This window comes from Anser anser, assembly GCF_964211835.1.
Source record: "Anser anser genome assembly, chromosome: 3".
Lineage (NCBI taxonomy): Eukaryota > Metazoa > Chordata > Aves > Anseriformes > Anatidae > Anser > Anser anser.
The window spans coordinates 12,758,980-12,779,165 of NC_139722.1; the positions used below are offsets into that span (position 1 = coordinate 12,758,980).

At 35.5% G+C, this 20,186-nt stretch overlaps 1 protein-coding gene across 1 annotated transcript in view; it reads left to right on the top strand.

The window, feature by feature from the left end:
* The window catches only part of CYRIA (CYFIP related Rac1 interactor A), a 22,839-nt gene continuing 2,653 nt past the window's right edge, over positions 1–20,186 (top strand). Inside the window, 11 exon segments of the mRNA XM_083828673.1 lie at positions 1–73; positions 262–273; positions 276–341; positions 10,937–11,058; positions 11,944–12,049; positions 13,168–13,304; positions 13,388–13,465; positions 13,717–13,833; positions 13,932–14,011; positions 15,869–15,995; positions 18,602–18,672. Coding sequence (XP_083684799.1) covers positions 4–73; positions 262–273; positions 276–341; positions 10,937–11,058; positions 11,944–12,049; positions 13,168–13,304; positions 13,388–13,465; positions 13,717–13,833; positions 13,932–14,011; positions 15,869–15,995; positions 18,602–18,672 — 986 coding nt within the window. The 5' untranslated portion in view covers positions 1–3.

Consider the following 20,186-nt stretch of genomic DNA (forward strand, 5'->3'; position numbering starts at 1 on the left):
GGGATGGGTAATCTTCTTAAGGTCCTTACCAGGGAAATTGAAAACTATCCACATTTTTTCCTGGATTTTGAAAGTAAGTTCAAACAATTACTAGACAATGAGAGAATCTTTTCCCTGACTTAACAGCAAACTGAGGAAAAACTTTTAAAATCTGATTGCTTGCAGTGTATATTTTCCAGCACAACCAGTCTGTCCAAGTCCTTGTCTCTAAAATCATTTGTTCACCCAGGACTCCTTTTCTCTTCCTTTTCTATTTTTCAGGAACCAAATGGGAAATCTTTTAAAAGTTCTCACTTGCACAGAGCTTGATCAGGGGCCAAATTTTTTCCTTGACTTTGAAAGTGAGCAAAGCTTCTTGCCTGGCTTGCCTTCTTTGCTTTTTACTTCCTAATAAACTGCATGCGCTTACGCATCATAAAGCAATTCAAAAGGGATTTGCAAGCAAATCAAATTACACTTCGGTTGAATATTGTTTTTTGATATTTATAAAACCATGTAAAATGATTTAAATTCATTCTGAGCAGAGAAGAGGGCAGAATGATAGACATGCAAGTAAAATCTTACCTTAACTTAGTTTCAGAAGATTTATAAGCCATTTTTAAACTTGCATATGAATGAACTTGACTTCAGCTTCCTTTAACATTCAGTTATGTTGTTGTTGTTGTTGCTTCATTGAATGCAAATATATATTGGAAATAAAAATCTTTTTAAAATGTCAACAGTGTAGGTGGCACAGTTTTTGCCTGGTTCAGTGATGATTTAACAGGATTATTACCGTTTTTAAAAAGTAATGAAGTGGTCAGAGTGTATGTGCTTGATTGCATCTCTCTTAATTGCATGTTTATCAGTTTGCAAACAGTGTTTCGCTTTCTAATTTCCTTGTTGCATCTGTCTCTGAATCAAAGCTACTTCAGTTCTGCTGGCTACAGTTTTCCTGCATGTACTTCTAGACATTGTCTTAAAAACTGGTCATCGAGTCATTAAATATGAGTTTAATCTTACTCCATTACTTATGTGAAATGCTTTTTATTTGAAATGCTAACAGTGTGTAATGTTTTCTCTCTTAAAATCTTTAAAGAACAAACAAAAATGTTTTGAGAAAAGTCACTTTTTTAATAACTTCATTTTCAAGAGTGGTTTGAGAGAGAATTCCAGATGAGTAGGCATCAATTTTGTTACCTTGAAATAGCTTTATTGAATAATTTTTTCTGAAAGTATTTTTTTCTGAAAAAAAATTACATGATGTGAGATTCTGTGTGCACACCTCAGAAGCACCGGTTCAAAAAGTCATTTAAGCGCGTGTAAATCTTATGAAATTGTTCAAACATGCTTTCTTGGATCAGAACTGGAGTGTATGCATATAACTTTGTACGTATCTTAATCTTCTCATCTAGATCTTACCATGTTACGAAGGATCAGTTTTAAATTATGGAAAAAGTTAAGTGGTTAGTTGGGGTTTAGAAAAAAGGTACTGGAAGCCATCTATCCCATTTTCACCTCTGTCTATATAATTTGACAATTTTATTGTAAAACTGAGATGTCAAATCTTTGTCCAAAGGATCGTGTAGTTTTTACTACCAAACTTCAGAATACTTTAGCGGAGCACTGTGCCAAGCTATTACAAAGGTTTTCAGCTGCTTTGAGCTTTCAGGTTTAATCAGTCCCATCATGTCCTGTATTGTAAGAAAGTCCTAAGAACCAGGAATGTAGACGTAGCAGGAAACAGGTGGCCTGGCAGTGGGAGGCCTTGTAGGAGGGAGAGGGGAAAATACCTATTTTATTGCCTTTCTAAAAGTGCACTGCCAACAAGAACTGAAGTGGGCCAAAGCACCTTCTCCCAAGGGAAGTGCAAGTGATTGGTGTAAGCACACACAAACACTTGTCAGGCACAGCTACCTAGAGATTGAAATAAAGTCATGAAGATTTTTATGGAATGAAATCTGTGTTCTGTGGAAGGGATGTGAGAGCAGAGGCCTGTGGTTGCACGCCTTTGTCCCCTTAGACATTGAATGATGTTTTAAAAGCGCTCTATTAATGGCTGTAGACACCAGTCTGCATACATGTTTGCTGGGTGTGTGACTTTCTGTGGACTTAGTTTTTAGTTCAGTGGGTGAAAGTTGTCACTAGAGTTGATTATTCAAAGAGCTCTAAAAATCCTTCAGCTTTGTATCTCTAAGGTATAGTTGCTAAAGATAGATCCACTGTAGTTCCAGTCAGAAGTTGGCCTCAGTTTTTGATACCTTGTTGAACAAGATAGTTAGGACTGTGCTAAAGTACAGAGATGTTCCTCGTGCATTCTCAAACATACAGCCAAATGTTAATCTGGGAGCATGCACTGAAATCTCCAGGTATCTGGTAGACAGTTCTGGTGCTGTGTGTGCTGTATGAGGCACAGAAGTAATTGTAATTGAGAAACCAATTGTAAAGTGACTGTATGCTGATTATAATCAAAAACTTGAAAAATTGTTTTGTTTGTAAATACAAATATTTCAAAGTGCATTCACCATAGCTAAAAAACTATCAATATATGTATCTTATTGAGAAAAGTCAAATAATTAGCTCTTTTAGTGTTTTTTTGTCACACTTTTGTTCTTACATATCTGATATCAGCAATAAGAAGTATTATTAAACCTATTGAAGTTACAAATATTTCCTTGTAAATAAGTTAAAAAAAAAACTTTCCAAAGCTTTGGAAAGGTGTTTCATTTAATGTAAAATCAAATTTTGATAGTTTAAGAAGTCTCAGATATTTTGATATTATCATTTGTTTTATAACAAAAAGGTAAGTTTAGTCATGTTTTTAAGACTAGAACTGCATTACTTACAGTTCTGTAAAAAACCCTTAGTGTGATGAGCTCCTAACACTGCAGGATGTAAAACCAGAGGCAACGTGGTGTAGTGCTTCCTTATAGAACAGGACAGATGCAAGAAATTCTATTCTTTTCTTTCTCCCTGAAAGACTTAATGTGTCTGCAGGCTGAGTTAGGAGTTTTGTTTCTGCTTTCTCCAAAAGTTTTTTTCCAGTCACTGTAGCTGTTGAATATTGTAGGTATGTGTTAGAAGATAAAGTTTAGATCTGCTGAATTTAAAGTTAAACAGAGTTAAGGTTACTGTAGAGACAATTGTTTTCTTACACAATTCTTTCCTTTTTTCTCCCCCTAAATTATATTAGTCTGTAGAGTCAAGTAGCTTGTGCTTTTCATTGATAGGTAAAAAGCAAAATATGTAGAAATGTTCACACACACGTACATATATATATATGTATATACACATACAAATAAAATCTCTTATGCAGGTTAATACAGACAGGTTAGGTACCTATTTTAAGGAGGGCAAAAATTCCTTTTCTGTGTCACTAAAGGCTTCAACCAAATGCAGTTTCAAGTGTACTTGTATTATGCTCACGATTCGTATAACAGTATCATAGACTTCATTCAATTTCAAATATACTACGTAAAAAAGATTAGCTGCCAGGCTCTTTAAATATTTACTAATTTTCCAGCTATCTTCCAACCAGAAGTGTGATGGATCTTAGATGAGACTTAAAGGAAGAATTAGTGTGACTGTAGAAATGCAGTATCCCTTTCTGCCCACAAGGATTTATTCCAGCTGTGCCACATCTATTCTGACACAGTCATCTGAGAAAGAATCATGCCTGTGTTCATTTCTGCTTTAGACTGCGAAATGACTAAACCGAAGTTAAATAGGTAAAATTATAGTTTCAAGTGTTAGTGAAGTAATTGTTGTTCAGTAACTTGAAAACATTGCTGTGTGAGTATAAGTATCCCAGAGAGGTTTCTGTTGAGTTCAACTGCAAGAATTAATACTGAACATTATAAAAACACAGGAAATACTCTGGATAATGTCCCTTTTTAAATGAGAGACATGTTGAGTTGATGCGTTTACTGTATTTCATTTTTTGCATCAGGATATTGCTTTTTAGTTTTTGTGCACTTTTTCATTAGCAGTAAGCTGAAATCTCAAAGTAAATCTGTCAGCACTACTTCTGAACTGTTTACAGAATTTTTGGATATTCGTTCCATAGTACGTTTTGCTGTTCTTCATTTGGAATTTATTGTACCTGAAAAGAGGGTGTGTGACATACTTCTTCCTGCTATGCATACAATGTGCCATACAAATATTGTTAAGAAAAAAAATAAACACCTTTTTCCTACTATGTAGGAGTAGAACAGATATGATCTGTCGTCATACCTCAAGAGTCAGTGGTTTTATGTGCTGGTGTTGGTCAAAAGTAGTATGAGTGCTTATACAAAGGAAGCACAAGAAGAATGTGAAGGTTTTAAATCCACGTGATCAATTTAAGCTGATCTAGCTCTGTGCTGCTCCAAAGGGGTGATCCCCGATGATTTGTCACGTAGTCTCATATCCTTGTACTAGAATTAACATGTACAAATATGGTTGCACCAGTCATGAATGATAACTATGTGGGAAGATGACCCTGCTAGGAACTACCTGTTCAAAACAAAACAAATGAACAAAAAATCCTACCAGCTTACTTCTTTCCACTTCCTACTAAGAATTCTTTCAGTCAGATCAGAGTGATCTGGATGACTGCATGGTTGGAAGAGCCCTAACAGTGTCACTTGAATGAGAACAGAAATGCCAGAGAGAACGACAAGCAATTGAACAGATCTAGATATCTTAGGTCAGTTAAGAAACTGCACAATAAGATCATCATGGTAGTCAGTAGACTCTTATTTTACTAGTTTCCCTTATTACCTTTAATTTTTAGGCAACAAGTTGTAAGGTTGAGTTCTTCTGTGCAACAGAAATAAATTTTTCTCAGAAATTATGATTTTTCCAGAACAGAATTCTGCTTTAATTAAATCCCAGATTTTTTTTTTTAATTTAATCCCAGAAAGCAAACTGTATTACTCTTCTACACTTTGTGTGAGTATTTTTGTTCAAAATGGTAGGTATTTGAATTGATTATATACCACTTTGTCTTAATTCCTCCTTTGCCCTTAACTCAAGAGATCTTGTTAGGAAGAGTGAGTACATGACAAATCTTCAGAGTTTATGGTCTTCACAGCTAATGAAAGCTTTCGTTGTTAGCACATAGGGTAAATTCTCTTGAAATTGATTTTGTCCCTTCAAGAACTGTTTTGTTCTTTAGACCTTCACCTTGTTTAAATTAGTAACAGGTAAATGAATTCTGAGTATTTGAAGCTCTTTCCATAGCAACTTATGAGTGCTCTTTTTTGCAGAAATCTGTTGTCAAATTACTACTGTCCACTTTTCAGGCAAAGTAAATAAGTATTTCTTGAATTCTTGGAAATAATTTGATGGTTGATGGTAACAGCAATTTGTTTTGAACTTAAAAGACTGGAGTTTTATAACATGCTTTGGAAAGCTTGTAAGTTTTTGGCAGGAAATGTCTTTAGTGTCACCTTCAGTCCCATCCTCTCCCCAAGTATAAATATCTTTTATAAAACCAAAATGAAGCACTGAGTTATAATTGTTCATATATGATTAAAAGTGTCTATTAATAGAACATGTCTGGCAGCGGAGCAACTGCCCATTTTTTGCACAATAGGGTATTAATTAATTCCCTTGCTCTGCAGGCAGGAAGGCTGGAGATGTAATCTGTATCCAGCCTGAGGGAGATTACATTTGTCTCCTGCACTTCAGAGAGTGCCCTAAGCAAGAAGTTGTGGTTTAGTCTCAGAGGTCACACCGCCTCTTCTCCTCAGGCTGTCCACTCCACATCTGTCACAGAACTGAAGGGAGCAGCAAACAAGGAAGCCTCAGACTCAGTTGCTTGGAACAGCATTATGCCCATAGCAGATACTAATGATTTAGAGAGTTTCATTTTGTTCTGGCTAATTTAGAAAGGATGAAATTCAAAAATCCAGTGTACAATGGAACTTTGCCTTATATGATTGGCAGGATGCTGTTTCTACATGGTACCATTCTTTTTAATGCATGGGATATAGCAGGTTCTCATACCCTCTGAAATACATTATTCACTGTAGTTGAAAGTAATGTTTTTTTTTGTCTTTTTCAAGGACATAAGCTAACTTTTTATGTAATCATGTGCCAGATTGGAAGAGGGAAGATCATTGGCATGATGACAGACCTGTAAGAGGACTTCAGCAGGATGCAGTAATATATATATATATATGCTGCACTCTGACTTGCTTTTGGTGGCTGCTGGAGTTATTGGCCACATTCAGCCGTGGGTAGGACAAGAAAAGGTGAAAGTAGAGCCTTTAAAACATCTTGCTTTACTCACTATTATTTTGTTAGGTTGTCAGAGCCAGCTGACCAGGGTATTTTGTGACAAATCTGATTGCACACTTAATGAAATGCAAGCATTATCCAACCTCACTGGGAATCCCCTTAGCTTGAAATTACTTTGAGGGTGGAATAAATTTCTGTGCTTTTCGTCTGCATTTCAGATACAGAAATGGTGTATGGATTGGAAGTACTACTTTTAGTACTGACTTGTTATCTCTTCATAAAAATCAATTGTTGAGATATTGTTACACTTGACTTTGTCTTGGTAAATGCTTCATATCCATTTTTCTATATTTAATCTTGTCCTATGAGAGCTAGTGTCTTACATATGTAGCAGTGTCTATGCTTTTTCTAATGCATAAATGGTGAAGGATGAGGTAGGTACCTTTTCATTGTTAGGAATTTTTTGAAACAAATGACATGTTTTAAGAAAAAATATCGATTCCACGCTGCAACTCTACCAAGTACCTGAAATACATAATGCATCCACAAATGGACTGAAGTTGGTCCAGATTCCATCTTTTCCCGCTTTCTTTCTTTTTTTTTTTTTTTAAATCAGAAGTCCCATCAAAAATATTGAATAGAGCTTGTATAATGATGAAGGGGTTCATTTGTTCATGGAATGGATGAATTACCATATTCTCATTAATCCTGATGGAGCCAGTGGAATAACTTTTCTCTCCAGAACTGAATTTTTTTGCTTTCTGTATGAAAATTTGCTGGTAGAATCTGTATATAGAAATATACAGATTTCATTGAATCATAGAATGATTTGGGTTGGAAAGGACCTTTAAAGATCACCTAGTTCCAACTTCCCACCAGACCAGGTTGCTCAAAGCCCCATCCAACCTGGCCTTGAACACTTCCGGGGTGGGGCATCCACAGATTCTCTGAGCAACCTGTTCCAGTGCCTCAGCACCCTCTTGAGTGAAGAATTTCCTCCTAATATCTAATCTAAACCTCCTCTCTTTCAGTTTAAAGCCATTGCTCCTTGTCCTTCACCACACTCTCTGACAAAGAGTCCCTCCCTAGCTGTCCTTTAGCCCCCTTTAGGTACTGGAAGGCCACTGTAAGGTCTCCCCAGAGCCTTCTCTTCTTCAGGCTGAACAACCCCAGCTCTCTCAGCCTGTCCTCACAGGAGAAGTGCTCCAGCCCTCTGATCATCCTCATGGCCCTTCTCTGGACTTGTTCTAGTAGGTCTGTGTCCTTGTGCTGGGGGTCCCAGAGCTGAGCGCAGCACTTCAAGCGGGTCTCACAAGAGCAGAGTAGATGGGGAGAATCACCTCCCTCGACCTGCTGGCCATGCTGCTTTTGATGTGGCCCTGGATACAGTTGGCTTTCCAGCTCACGTTAAGCTTCTCATCAACCACCACCCCCAGGTTCTTCTCCTCAGAGTTGCTCTCAATCCATTCTCTGCCCAACCTGTATTTGTGCTTGGGATTGCTGTGGCCCAGGTGTAGGACCTTCCACATGGCCTTGTTGAACTTCGTGAAGTTTGCACAGGCCCACCTCTCAGGCCTGTAAGGGTCCATCTGGATGGCATCCCCTCCCTGCAGCATCTTGACCACACTGTACTTGAATACAGTATATTGAAATAATTGAAGAGGATTTATTCAGTTATCAGAGAGGTGCAAGGGTTTCCTGTTTTGCCTTGCTAAAGAAAGCATCCTCTGAAAGATAATTGTGAATTGTAAAGACTCAGACTTGAGGGTACTCTAAAGACTTGAAATGCAGTAAGTTCAGTGATCATGGTACCTTACTGAGAGGGCTTGCATTCTGTGTGGATTAGTAGTGGCTACAGTTTTCTTTATAAATGTGCTCAAAGTGCTTAAGCATGTGCTGGATCTCTGGTAATAGGGCCCAAGAGGTGATACTACCAAGCAATAGTTCCAGGCTGTTACTGTTTGATTCACATATGGTATTTTTTCACTCAGTACAGGGAAATGAGCTTTGGCATTGTTGGAATAGAAAAACCATTTTAAAAGCCAAACTCTCAACCATGAATAATTCTTTATTCCTTTTAATTATTGTTGTTGTTATTGTTTGAAGCAAGCTGTATCTTTTTCAGTGATTGATCACAGCTTTTTAGCTGACCATGTTTGGCAAAATCTTTAAGTAAAATCCCTTTTGAAACACGACCATAATTTTATCAGAGCATCTGTTTGTGTAACATACAGTTCATAAATAAGATGCATGTTTAAAAAAAAAAAAAAAGAGCCTGATTCATCCTCCCTGCCTTTGCGTTTAAGCTAAACACTTTCAGCATAAATACAAACTGCTTCTGCAAGTGCAAGCTAAGCCTATTGCTCTGTAGCTTTTGCAGCCCTTTCCCTCTCCCTTCCCTTTTCCATCCATCTAGCTTTCTGCTAGTCCTACTTCCCCAGGTGCTGGGTTACAAAATAGCTCAGTCGGTTTCAAATGTTCACCCTTACCCCAGCTTCCAAAAGATGAATTAGGAAAATTTGAAAAAGATTAACTACAAAGGATGTTATTAAAGACCATTTCTAAGTTCCAAAATGCTGAGCAGTGTACAACATTTAAATTTTTATTAGGGGGTAAAACTTTTTAAAGTGAATAAACTGTAAAAGTAACATAGAAGTACTTTGCTAACTAACCCATACTTCTGGTGACCTGTATATGGAAGTTCTACACTTGTGATTTGTACTAATAGTTTACTTATTCTCTTTTATGCTGGAAATGCTACTCTAATTAACTTTTATTTAACAATTACAATATAAATACTGATTTATAGGTGACTCCTTCCTTCCCCCTAATTTACTGTTCTATGGTATGTAACTTTTTAGCAAGAGTACCACCCTCCTTGTTAAACTCAGAAATGTTTAATGTTTTGTTCCCCTCTTTTTCACAAGGTCAGAGAACCATTACAGTGTATACATGAGATTTCTTGCAGCTTGGGGAAAGAATCAGTCAGTATCACTGTAAACTTAATATCACTAAGAGTTCAGTTCAACAGCACTGTCTCAGCTGTGATTTTTGTCTTTGGGGTACTTTTCCCTTTGGTTCTTCCTTTCCTCTGAGATGTTTACAGGAGGTGATATCCCTGGAGGCCTCAGGGAGTGAGCTGAGCCGAAGAAGGTACCAGTTTAATATTTAAACTGAATATTTTAACCTAACCGGAGAAGTCATAGAGAAAGTCTTCAAAAGTGTCTGCTCTTTCCATACTCTCCAAGTTGAAATGGTTCATTTGCCTCTAATGGGGGTTGAGTAAATGAACCTCATACTTATTTATAGCTGGAGAACTGTGTCTCATTTCTTAAGGAGAGTGAGAAAACTAAATAGAAAAAGTATTTTTGATATTTCTTGCCTGTTAACATAGAGATGTGTACAGTCACTCTTCCTAATCATTGAATTTGCTTTGAATTCAAACAAGTAGTCCTTAACAGTTGTAATAAGATTCACCTTCACAGTATTATTTTTTTTCTTCTTCCATTAAGATCAAAATACTGTCTTTAGGGGAGGAAAAAAAAAAGTCTCATTGTAGAAATCTGCTAGGACAGTGTGATTGTCTCTACAGCTGCTGACTGCAATTGTAAATGTAGGTCATCCTGGCAAATCAGTGTTGTTAACTTTGTTTCAGAGCAAAAGAAGGGAGAAGATCTCTACCTTGTCTTGCAAATTGACGTTTGAGGTCTGACATCACCACTTGACATCATACTTCTTTAAAAATCCCATCACATGGGATTTGAATTGGAAAATTTATCTTAAAATTGTAGAATGGTTTGGATTAGAAGGGACCCTTATAAGGATCATCTGTTTCCAACCTCTGCTGCCACGAGCAAGGACATCTTTCACTAGATTAGGCAGCCCAAAGCCCCATCCAACCTGGACTTGAATACTTCCAAGGAGGGAACATCCTCAACTTCTCTGGGCTGCCTGTTCCAGTGCCTCACCACAAGAGTGAATAATTTGTGATCTAATCTAAATCTACCCTCTTTCAGTTAAAAATCATCTCCCCTTGTCCTATCACTACGTGCCTTGCTTGCACTTGTTGAATTTCGTGATGTTCATGCAGGCATTTTAATCTCATTCAAAATGTCACTTCTCTGAATATAAAGGCCTACAGGCCATTCCCACCCTGAAAACAAACTTATCATTGACGGAACTGGTTTTATTTTAGTAGCAGGAATGGTCTTTGACATACAAAGGGAAAATGTTTAATACTACAGTACCTGTGTTTTTACAAAAGGAGAAAAATTACCCCAGTTAGGAAAGCCTGGAGGAAGTTTAATATTCTACTGCACCGTTCACTGAAAGGCTTGATTTTATCCCCAAGCTGCAAGAAACATGAACAATCCTTTGCTTGAGGATTCAAGCTGTGGATCTCACGAGTGAGAGGCATTTTTACTGAAAGACTGAGGCATTATCCTGTTTTCTAATACTACTGCTTTATGATACTGCTTCACTTCAAAACGCTGCTTTTTGAGAAGAGACATTCTGAGCCAGAGCTTACCAAAACTGTACTGGTTTTCCTTCCTTGGTGTATAGAAAAGAAAAACTTTGATGTTAGCAGAGTGGCAGTGCAATATAATTGTGTGTTTAAAAAATGCATTTAACACATTGTCAAGTTGAATATAATTAAGTAGAACTGAGTAATCTTGCCATTTGTACAGCAGCTACCTTTTGACTTCATGCTTTTTGCTTTTATGTTTCTTAGATGCACAGCCCACAGATGGAGAAAGGGAGGTATGGAATCAGATCAGTGCAGTTTTGCAGGACTCGGAAAGTATGCTTGCAGATCTTCAGGCTTACAAAGGAGCTGGACAAGAAATTAGAGATGTATGTTCATTAATGTTAATAACAGTTCTCCGGAAGCAAAATCAAGCAAAACTCAATGTGTTCCTTGCTTCTGTTCTATATCTAAGCATCTTCTGTGGAACTATATGAAAATCTTCATTAAATTTTTTTTTTGAAAATGTTACTGATTATGGGTAACATAATAAGCCCTAATGTCACATCATAAAATGATGAAATGACTGTCGGAATTTCTTGTGGGTTTACTATTAGAAATTAGTAATTATTTTTCACTTTGATATACAGTTTCAAATGCCTCATTTCATATATCTTATGGCAGAAGTCACAGTTGAGAATGTGGAAGAAATAATGCTCAGATGTCAGAAATACATAGGAAAAAAAGTTGAAAATAGTTGTTCTGTATAAGAGAAATAATGAAACACAGTAAATTATAACTTTATATCAACTTTGCAGGTGTCTTTTTCTGTGAAACTAGTCCTGAACAAAATTCTGAACTGTAACTCAAAATTTGTCTCAACTTACGGAATCTTTTCCTGCATCAGCCTCATGTTTACTTTTATGATGAGCTATTGGTTACTTAAGAACCTGAATATGTTGAAAATTTCAAAAGTGTCAAGACTTAAAAAGAAAAAAAAAAGTTTCTTCAACCAGTGCTCAATACAAATGTCTTCCCTTACGCTTTCACAATATTTTTTTAATCATCAAGTTAAAAGGGAGAAGGAAGCTGGAAAAGAATGGTAGTTTATTTTTTTATTTAATAATTTTCTATTCCTATACAGTGTAATTTCTTGTAATTGCTCTGTGTTTTATAATACTTACTTTCTAAAACTCTGTACTAAAAAACTTCCAAACCACCTTTTGCTATTTACTCATGGATCACAATTCTTTACTGTGATATTTTCATTTCAGGCAATACAAAACCCCAATGATATCCAGTTGCAAGAAAAAGCATGGAATTCAGTATGTCCTCTGGTTGTAAGGCTGAAGCGCTTTTATGAGTTTTCACTCAGATTAGGTGAGCCTTGTGTTATTTTATCTGTTTTACCAGGTTACTTTAAGGAAATACAAGGTTTCTTTTCCCACAAACTTTTAAAAGGTTATTATTCTTTCTTTTTGATACCAACAAAAATTTGCCTTCAATTACATTTTTCAGGGCATACCTTTTAATCTTTATTTGATTTCAAAATTATTACAGTTTATTAGCTTGTCACTTAAGTCTGTATTATCTAAATAGAGGACAAGCAGAGAGTGTGATTGTAACAATATGACGTTTGATGCCTCCCACTGTTCAGCACATCATTGATCTTTATTGTAGTAATGCAATTTGCTTTTTGTAATTTGGATTCTTGAAGAGAGCGGTTTTAAAATGAATTAAGACTATATATAATATATATTTAAATATATATAAATATAGTAAAATATATAGTAATATGTGTTTTTTTAAGGAGGGAGATAAGAGAAAGAAGGGTATCAATAAAGTCTCTTGTAGGGTGAAAATCCAAGGCTGGGCATATTTTAAACTGATTTTGCCATCCCTGCTCTCCTCAAAAAATTATGTAGTTAATCTTGAATTAGGATTCTGGATGGGAATCAGTGTGCAAAAAATGTATTTGTAAAGTGAGAGAGCTACCAATACAAGGGAATTCTTCTACAACATCATAAGTGTATCCCTTTTTGAGTAATGCTAGTAATTATAGCCACAGGAGCTGAACTACATTGCTATCAGTGCCTAAGAGTACACTTTTAATAACTGAGATGCCAGAATAATCTCTGTACTGTGTTGATGGCTAATTGAGTAAGATGAAAGAGAGAGGGCAGGATATTTGAATACAGGAAAAATGCTTTCTCCATACAATTTTTGATAGGGATCCCAGATAAAGGGTGTTAGAAAGGAAAAGGAGAAGTAAGGGAAAGGAGCTCACTGATGCAAAATGGAGAGAAAATAGCAGCTTAAAGAGGCAGGTGTCTTTGACTAATGTTTCTCACCTTAGAATAGAAAGGAAGAGCGTTCCTTTTTGGACTCTGCATATTCAGAGGGTTCCTTCCTTTCTAACAAAGTATATTTAGATACCTATGTAAAAAATTGTCATAACATGGACTGAATAAAAGCTGTGCTTCTATTATTTTATTTAGAAAAAGCCCTGCAGAGCTTATTAGAATCCTTGACTTGCCCACCTTATACTCCAACTCAACACCTGGAACGGGAACAGGCTCTGGCTAAAGAGTTTGCAGAAATCTTGCATTTTACTCTTCGTTTTGATGAACTTAAGGTAAATAAAATCTTTTATTACATGCTATTTTTTCCATATATTTTGAATTGAAACTGATTATTTCCTATTTGTCTTTCCCTAAGATGAGAAACCCAGCAATTCAGAATGACTTCAGTTATTATAGACGGACAATAAGTCGTAACAGAATAAACAACATGCATGTAAGTAAATAAAATCTGATCTGCTGTTCATGCACATGTATTTGTCATTTTGTGCGCATTTACACCATTTGTGGTAATATTTTTTCTTCTGATTAGCTAGCTGTCATGTTCTGTCCTTCACACTGAGAGTTAATCAGCAGTGATTAGGCTGGAACTATTCATGCAACAATCTGCTTGCTGATATGAGCATCTTGCTGCTGCCAAGATTTTTGAGAGTTTTACTAACTATTTTTTTCTCGTGTTTTCATCAGCTAGACATTGAGAATGAAGTGAACAATGAAATGGCCAATAGGATGTCCCTGTTTTATGCTGAAGCCACACCAATGCTGAAAACACTCAGTAATGCAACTACACACTTTGTATCAGAAGTAGGTAATGGGGGAGAAAACGGAGAAATGCGTAGACATTCTTAATTTTAATTTTACAAGACAATTTACCGAATAATATCTATTTTTAACCCTTCTAGAACAAAACATTGCCAATTGAAAATACAACGGACTGTCTAAGTACTATGGCTAGTGTATGTAAAGTCATGTTGGAAACACCGTAAGTTTTACCTTAAATCTTGTTTTTCTTCTATGAGTGAATTTGTACCATATGTATTTGTTTATTTGCACCTGTAATAAACATTTTTTTGATGAATTACTGTTTACCTTAAGTTGTTATCATATTGGTATACAAAGCATTATCTGTTTTAGAAAGCCTTGCCTCCTCTTTTAACCATCTTAGGATATTTTTCATCAATCAGCATTAAATTTTTTTAGGTTGGGATTGTATGGTCAGCCTGTATTACAACAAAGGTTAACATACAAGTGTAATCTTAAGTGCATAGGTTTCAATATCTGTGTCTTGTCTAACCAGAGTCATAGGCCGACTGCCATCTCTCGATTGCCCATTCTGCTGAATTATTAGCAGTCCAGGTTTTGGCTCTTCCAAGTGGCATTTTTGCAGATGATACACAGGGGCTATTTTGAAGATAATTTGAATAGGTCTTTTGTGGATGCAGCTATCTTATTCTGGATATGAGAAAGTTCAACTGTATGGAAACCATATAGTTGCTTTCGTATTTATTTGCGTAATTATAGCCAATGGAGTTACTATTGTTTAGCTGTGCTTTTGGCCAAGTATTTCTTAGGTTAGAGGTCTCCTCTGAGTGAAAAACACATACAAGGTAGATTCACAGTAGTCTTCTTGTCTTTGAATTGTTTGCTCGTAATGCTATATAAAGGGTAGAATGCCTGAAGTTATTGTGATCATGAAGATTCTGGAGAAGTGTATATAGGAGGTGGGGCTCATCTCACAATACTTGGACATCTTAGAATGAGTCATTGAAAACTAACCTTGTGTTAGCTCATTTTTTGGCAAAATTAGAGTAACGGTAAGTAAAATGTTGTCTACCAAAACATAAAATTGACTTGAGTATCCAGTTCTTGGGTCTAATTGTGGGATAATCAAACATTTTCACATGTAAATGTCTACAGCCTTTAAATCAGGTCATGTTACGATGCTGTGTTAGTAGTTGTAAACTAAAGAATAAAATCTGAAGTCGTTGTAAACTGAGAGATAGTACAGTAAAGCTTTTGGTGTTTTTAATGTTTAAGTATTTTTTTATATTGAAAGCCAATGAATGACAGTAGATGTCTATGTATTATCTATTCAAAATAATACTTGTTAGAAAAATAGCAGTGATAACTGTTTTTCAGACTTTCTAGTTTTCTCTACCGTAATTAATTCTTTCTTTCTTTGTGATGATTTCAGGTATTGGAGCTGTTAGGGACTGACTTAACTGTGCCATCCATACTCCTATTTTGCAGTTCAAATGTCACAGAAAATCTCTTTGGAATGAGTTCGGTCAAGTCCCACATAGTGTGCCTCTACATTTTAGATGTTTACTGAACCTGGGTTGTTGAAGTTGCCTGTGTACTTAGAAGAGAGCAATGGCTATGATTCACCTAGGTGAAGCCCTAAGCTTCCTAGCTGCTAAAATTAGATCCCACCTAAACGTTAGTAGTTTCAAACTAAGCAAAAAGAGTAGCTTTCCTTTGAGGTCCCAATATGTTGTATTTCTAAGATTAAACAGAAACTCATTTTTTCTCCATTATATTACATTAAGTATGGAAGTCTTCTGCAAAATTGATGGTCCTAAGTTGATGGCTTCACAGTAGTGAGAATCTGAGCTGTGAAGAGTTAATAGGACAGATTTACATATCTCTTTGCTTTCTGAACTTTTTTCCAATTTGACATGGATTTATGCAATTTAAAGATCTTTAAAATTTTGCTAAAATTCTTCTTCTTATACTATCTTTAAGTACAGTGTTAAGGTTTCACACATTCATAGTCTAATTTAGAAAGCTATCAAGCTAAAAACATTCAAGACTTTGTTTCTTTTGTTCTGTTTTTCAGTGAGTACAGGAGTAGATTCACCAGTGAAGAGACTCTTATGTTCTGCATGCGTGTAATGGTGGGAGTTATTATTCTGTATGATCATGTTCATCCTGTGGGAGCTTTCTCAAAGACATCAAAGATTGATGTAAGAATTACTTTTTTTAATATTCCATAAGTTTGAAAACTACTTTGCAGATTTTTTTCAGCACAAGCTTACGACTTTGTATAAATCATTTTAATTACTTTTGAGTGGCAAAACTTAAAATTTATGCTACCTACATACTTTCATATATCAGCTTGTTTGAAATTAAAATAAGGATTGGTATTTTCTCTCAGATGCAGATACTCATTTGTCTTTGTTAGCTCCAGTTTTCTACCAACTGTACAGTTACACTAAAATAATTTTGTATTATAGCTAACCTTGAATGAGTTCTGTGGTCATAATTTTTTATTAATCATGTAATCTCTTTATACTGAAATGCTTATATTTGGCTGTAGCTCTGTTGTAAATAAGCAGATATTCTACATTGTCTCTGTTTTGTCTGTTATCTAAAGTAACAGAACTGAAATGCTACTGTTGTAATGTTGATAATGAGCCTTCAGTTCTAGTTTTGGCACGAACAGTCACAGCAAAATCAACCTTTTTTTTTTTTATCTGAGATATTGCAAGCACATACAAAAAAGTGCTCTATTGGTGCTACATGTTTTTACAAGCCTAAATCTCATGAACTACATCTTTCAGAAGAAATAATCTGTAATTCATTAATTCATGAAAAAAGCTAAATCTTTCCCTTTACAAGACAGTCTACTTCAAAAGAAAAATGTATATATATATATATATGATGTTGTTGTGCTCCATGACACTGAGTCTTTGTTAGCATTTTTTATTTGCGGATACCAATATTTTACTGGATCTCTTTGACTGTGCTTAACAGAGGGAAAGGGATTTCACAAAGAGGTGAATTGATTTGCTCAAGGTCATGCAGCAGATAAAGTCTGGGAATTAAATTCAGACTTCCTGACTTCTAATTCAGTCTCTTGCCTTCAAAGAATACACAAGTAGAAGTTTTCACAGGACCAAATATACAGTGTGTGTACTTTGTTTATCACATTTATCCTAAAGCCCTGTAATCTTACAGGATAGTCAGTGTAAATGGGAGGCAGGAAATGTACAACTCAGTTTTTAAAAATTAGTATATGATCTCAACTATTAATTTGCTTAATTAGTTTAGAGATTCTTCTTTTAAAATAATAATAATAATAATAATCTTGTTGTATTTCAGGTGATGCATTTATTTTATTTAAAAAAGCAATTGTATTCTCCAAGCTAGTCATTTCTTGGAAGCCCTTTCAAGAGTTTAGGGACAGTGTAACAAATTACCTTTCTGTTACTCTTTCAAGGCTGGATACCACAGAGTTGTACTTCAAGCTGTTAATGATAGGCACCTAGCTTAGACAAGCTAAGAGCTTCTATTTTTTTGACTGTTTTAAGGATTCTGATGCTGACAAAAATGGAAATGAATGCTTTGAATTTTTATCCCTTTTGAGTTTGTCTGATCTGATGGGACATCTGAATGTGTACTTCATACTGTATTGCAACGTGGAGTTTCTCTGGTTCAGGAGAAGTAACTTTGTCACTTAACAATACATGTGCTGATACGCTGAGAATTTCATCTGATTTGGTGTTTGCATAGGTAGTTTTATGTTACAGGTAGAAATAAGCCAACAGAACAGTGATCAGTAATTGTTAGACTGGTCTCTGTACAGGAGGCTGAGTTACATTTTCCAAATAATTTTTATTGGCAAATACATGGATCCTGACTTCAGTTAATCATCCACTTCCGTAATAAGGCAGAGTTGCTCTATAGCTACAAGGAAAATAATGACTTGTAGATTTAGCACTGTAATGTGACTTGGAAAATTAAAAGGATCACATCTTGGCTGTGCCATGTCTTTATCTGTTACTTTAAATAAGATTGAATTTATCTAGACTGACTTCTGGATAGCTAATGGATATCTACATAGCAATGGGAATAAATATATATTTCCAGAGCACCATTCACTACAACTGAAATTATATTTTGAATGGGTTGGAGGAATTTGTTTCTCTCTGTGGACTATGTAAGGAGTCTGTATTTTGGGTCAGATGAGTTAGGTGTCTTCTTTCTCTGCTTTATTATCTTTTGTAAATTTGGACAGTATTTTTAGCCTGATTATTACAGTCTCCAAGGCAGATGTTCTTTCACTATCATGTTTAAAGTCAACATCAGGGACTTCTCATCTCAGGTGAAGTTAGAAACCACTAGTTATGAAACAAACCGTAAGCTATCGGCGTTTACAACTGTAAATGGAATACTGAAAATTACTTCGTGTGCAAGTATAAAAATAGAAGTCAAAGTTAAAACATCCCTTTTGATAGTTCCTAACAGCAGTGATATGGAATTCTCTCTCAATCTCTTTGATTTTTTTAGCTTATATCAGCTATTCTTGAATTCTTTTTAAGTTGGAATTGGAGAAATTGTGTGTGAGTTAAAATAAACACTTTTGATTTATAATTTAGTATCAACAGCTACTTACTGAAGTAGGTGTTTTCTCTAATTTGAAATAAGATACACTTTTTATTGTGTCCTATAAAGCAGCATTAACACTCAGTAGGAAAAAAAAATGCCTATCTTTGGTGAAATTTTTCCTTGCTTTCAGCTAGTGCAATTCATATATTATTGTTCAATAGTGGCATGCTTCTGTTCCCAGATGAAGGGATGCATAAAAGTTTTAAAGGAACAACCACCTGACACTGTGGAAGGACTTCTGAATGCTCTCAGGTATGTATCGATTAATTGTTGGTCAGCCTTAACAAATTCCTCTTTTTTTTTTCCCCTCTCAATTTTTTCATGTTTAAGACTTTTCACCCTAGAAGATTGTTTTATTAAGAAAATTTTACTTTCAGGTATGCGTTCATCACCTGGGATTTTCTTAAATAATATTAATTTCTCTCAATTACATTTCACTTTGATAGTCAATGACAATTAATACTGGAAGTCGTAATGTCCCACGTCAGTGATACTTAAGTAAAAGTTCATTTAATTGCCTAAAAATTAGCTATCTAAGAAGTAAACAATATAGTTAAGTGTGTTTTCTATGCCCAGTTAATATTCAGTGGAAAAAAATGGGCATTTCTGTCTACTTCTCTGTCTTTGTTGCTTACAAGCATCATCAGAACACTCAAATTAGATAACTGACTTTTATATAAGTAAAGTTAGGTGACGTGAATGTGAACTGTTCACTCTACCACAATCTTCTTGAGACATCTCCAGTTGTCTAGAACTATATTAAAAACTTGAATGGTACGGTGCTTCAACAAGCACTTTCTAGAGCCGACTTCAGAGTTGAAGTGACTGCTAGAAATGCAGAGCTAGGTTCCTCAAAGCTGTTTGCAGATAACCAGCAGCCTGTGCAGAGACAGTAATGGAGAACAGCAGGAAGTCTGAGGAAGGGGCAAGAGAGAGACTGCAAATTTCAGGAAAGTTGCAATTTAGAGAACTGATCTACTGCATCTACTCCTGCATTGGACTGTCAGTTTGAGTAGACAGTTTGAGCTTTACTTTAAGGCACAGCTAGAGAAAGATTTTTTTATATAAAATATCTCAGTGGTTAGTACACTCAGAAACAAAGAATTAGAATAGAATATAGAATAGAATATAGAATAGAATTGAGTAGAACAGAATTTCTATTTCTCAAGCCATTGTTACTTCCCTTTTCTCTTTCCTTGTGATCTAATAAATCATTTTATTTTAATGTTGCTAAATGGTACAACTTAAAGAAGACATCTAACCTAAATCCCAATATTGTACCTGAGCATTTGAGGTGCTGTCTCAGAAGGCAAGACACAATGATCTGACCTCTCTGAAACTGAGAAAGGCATCATAGTAACAAATCTTTTACAGCTGTTTTGAATTTTTTAGCTGTAGAGGACTAGGATAGAGCGAGAACTACAGCCATAACCACCTCCATTTTTGCTTATGTCTTTTGAATTGAAATTGATACGGATTTAAATCCTACAGGTGTCAGTTGTCTTTTGAGCTTAGGTGGTAATTGATTTCCCAACAAACATACATAGTGTCAAATATGTTTGGGCATAAATGGAAGAAACACACTAAAGCTCTTTCAGACCTCCTAGGATATTCATAATAGTGTAACTCAGCACCAAACAAACCACTGGTTTAAAAATAAATAAATAAATAAAGATTCTCTGTGTGATGGTACATCATAAGAAGCAAGAGTACCTTTAAAAAAGCTTCTTAAACTTTTCGGTTCTGCCAAAATTCAATCTAGATTC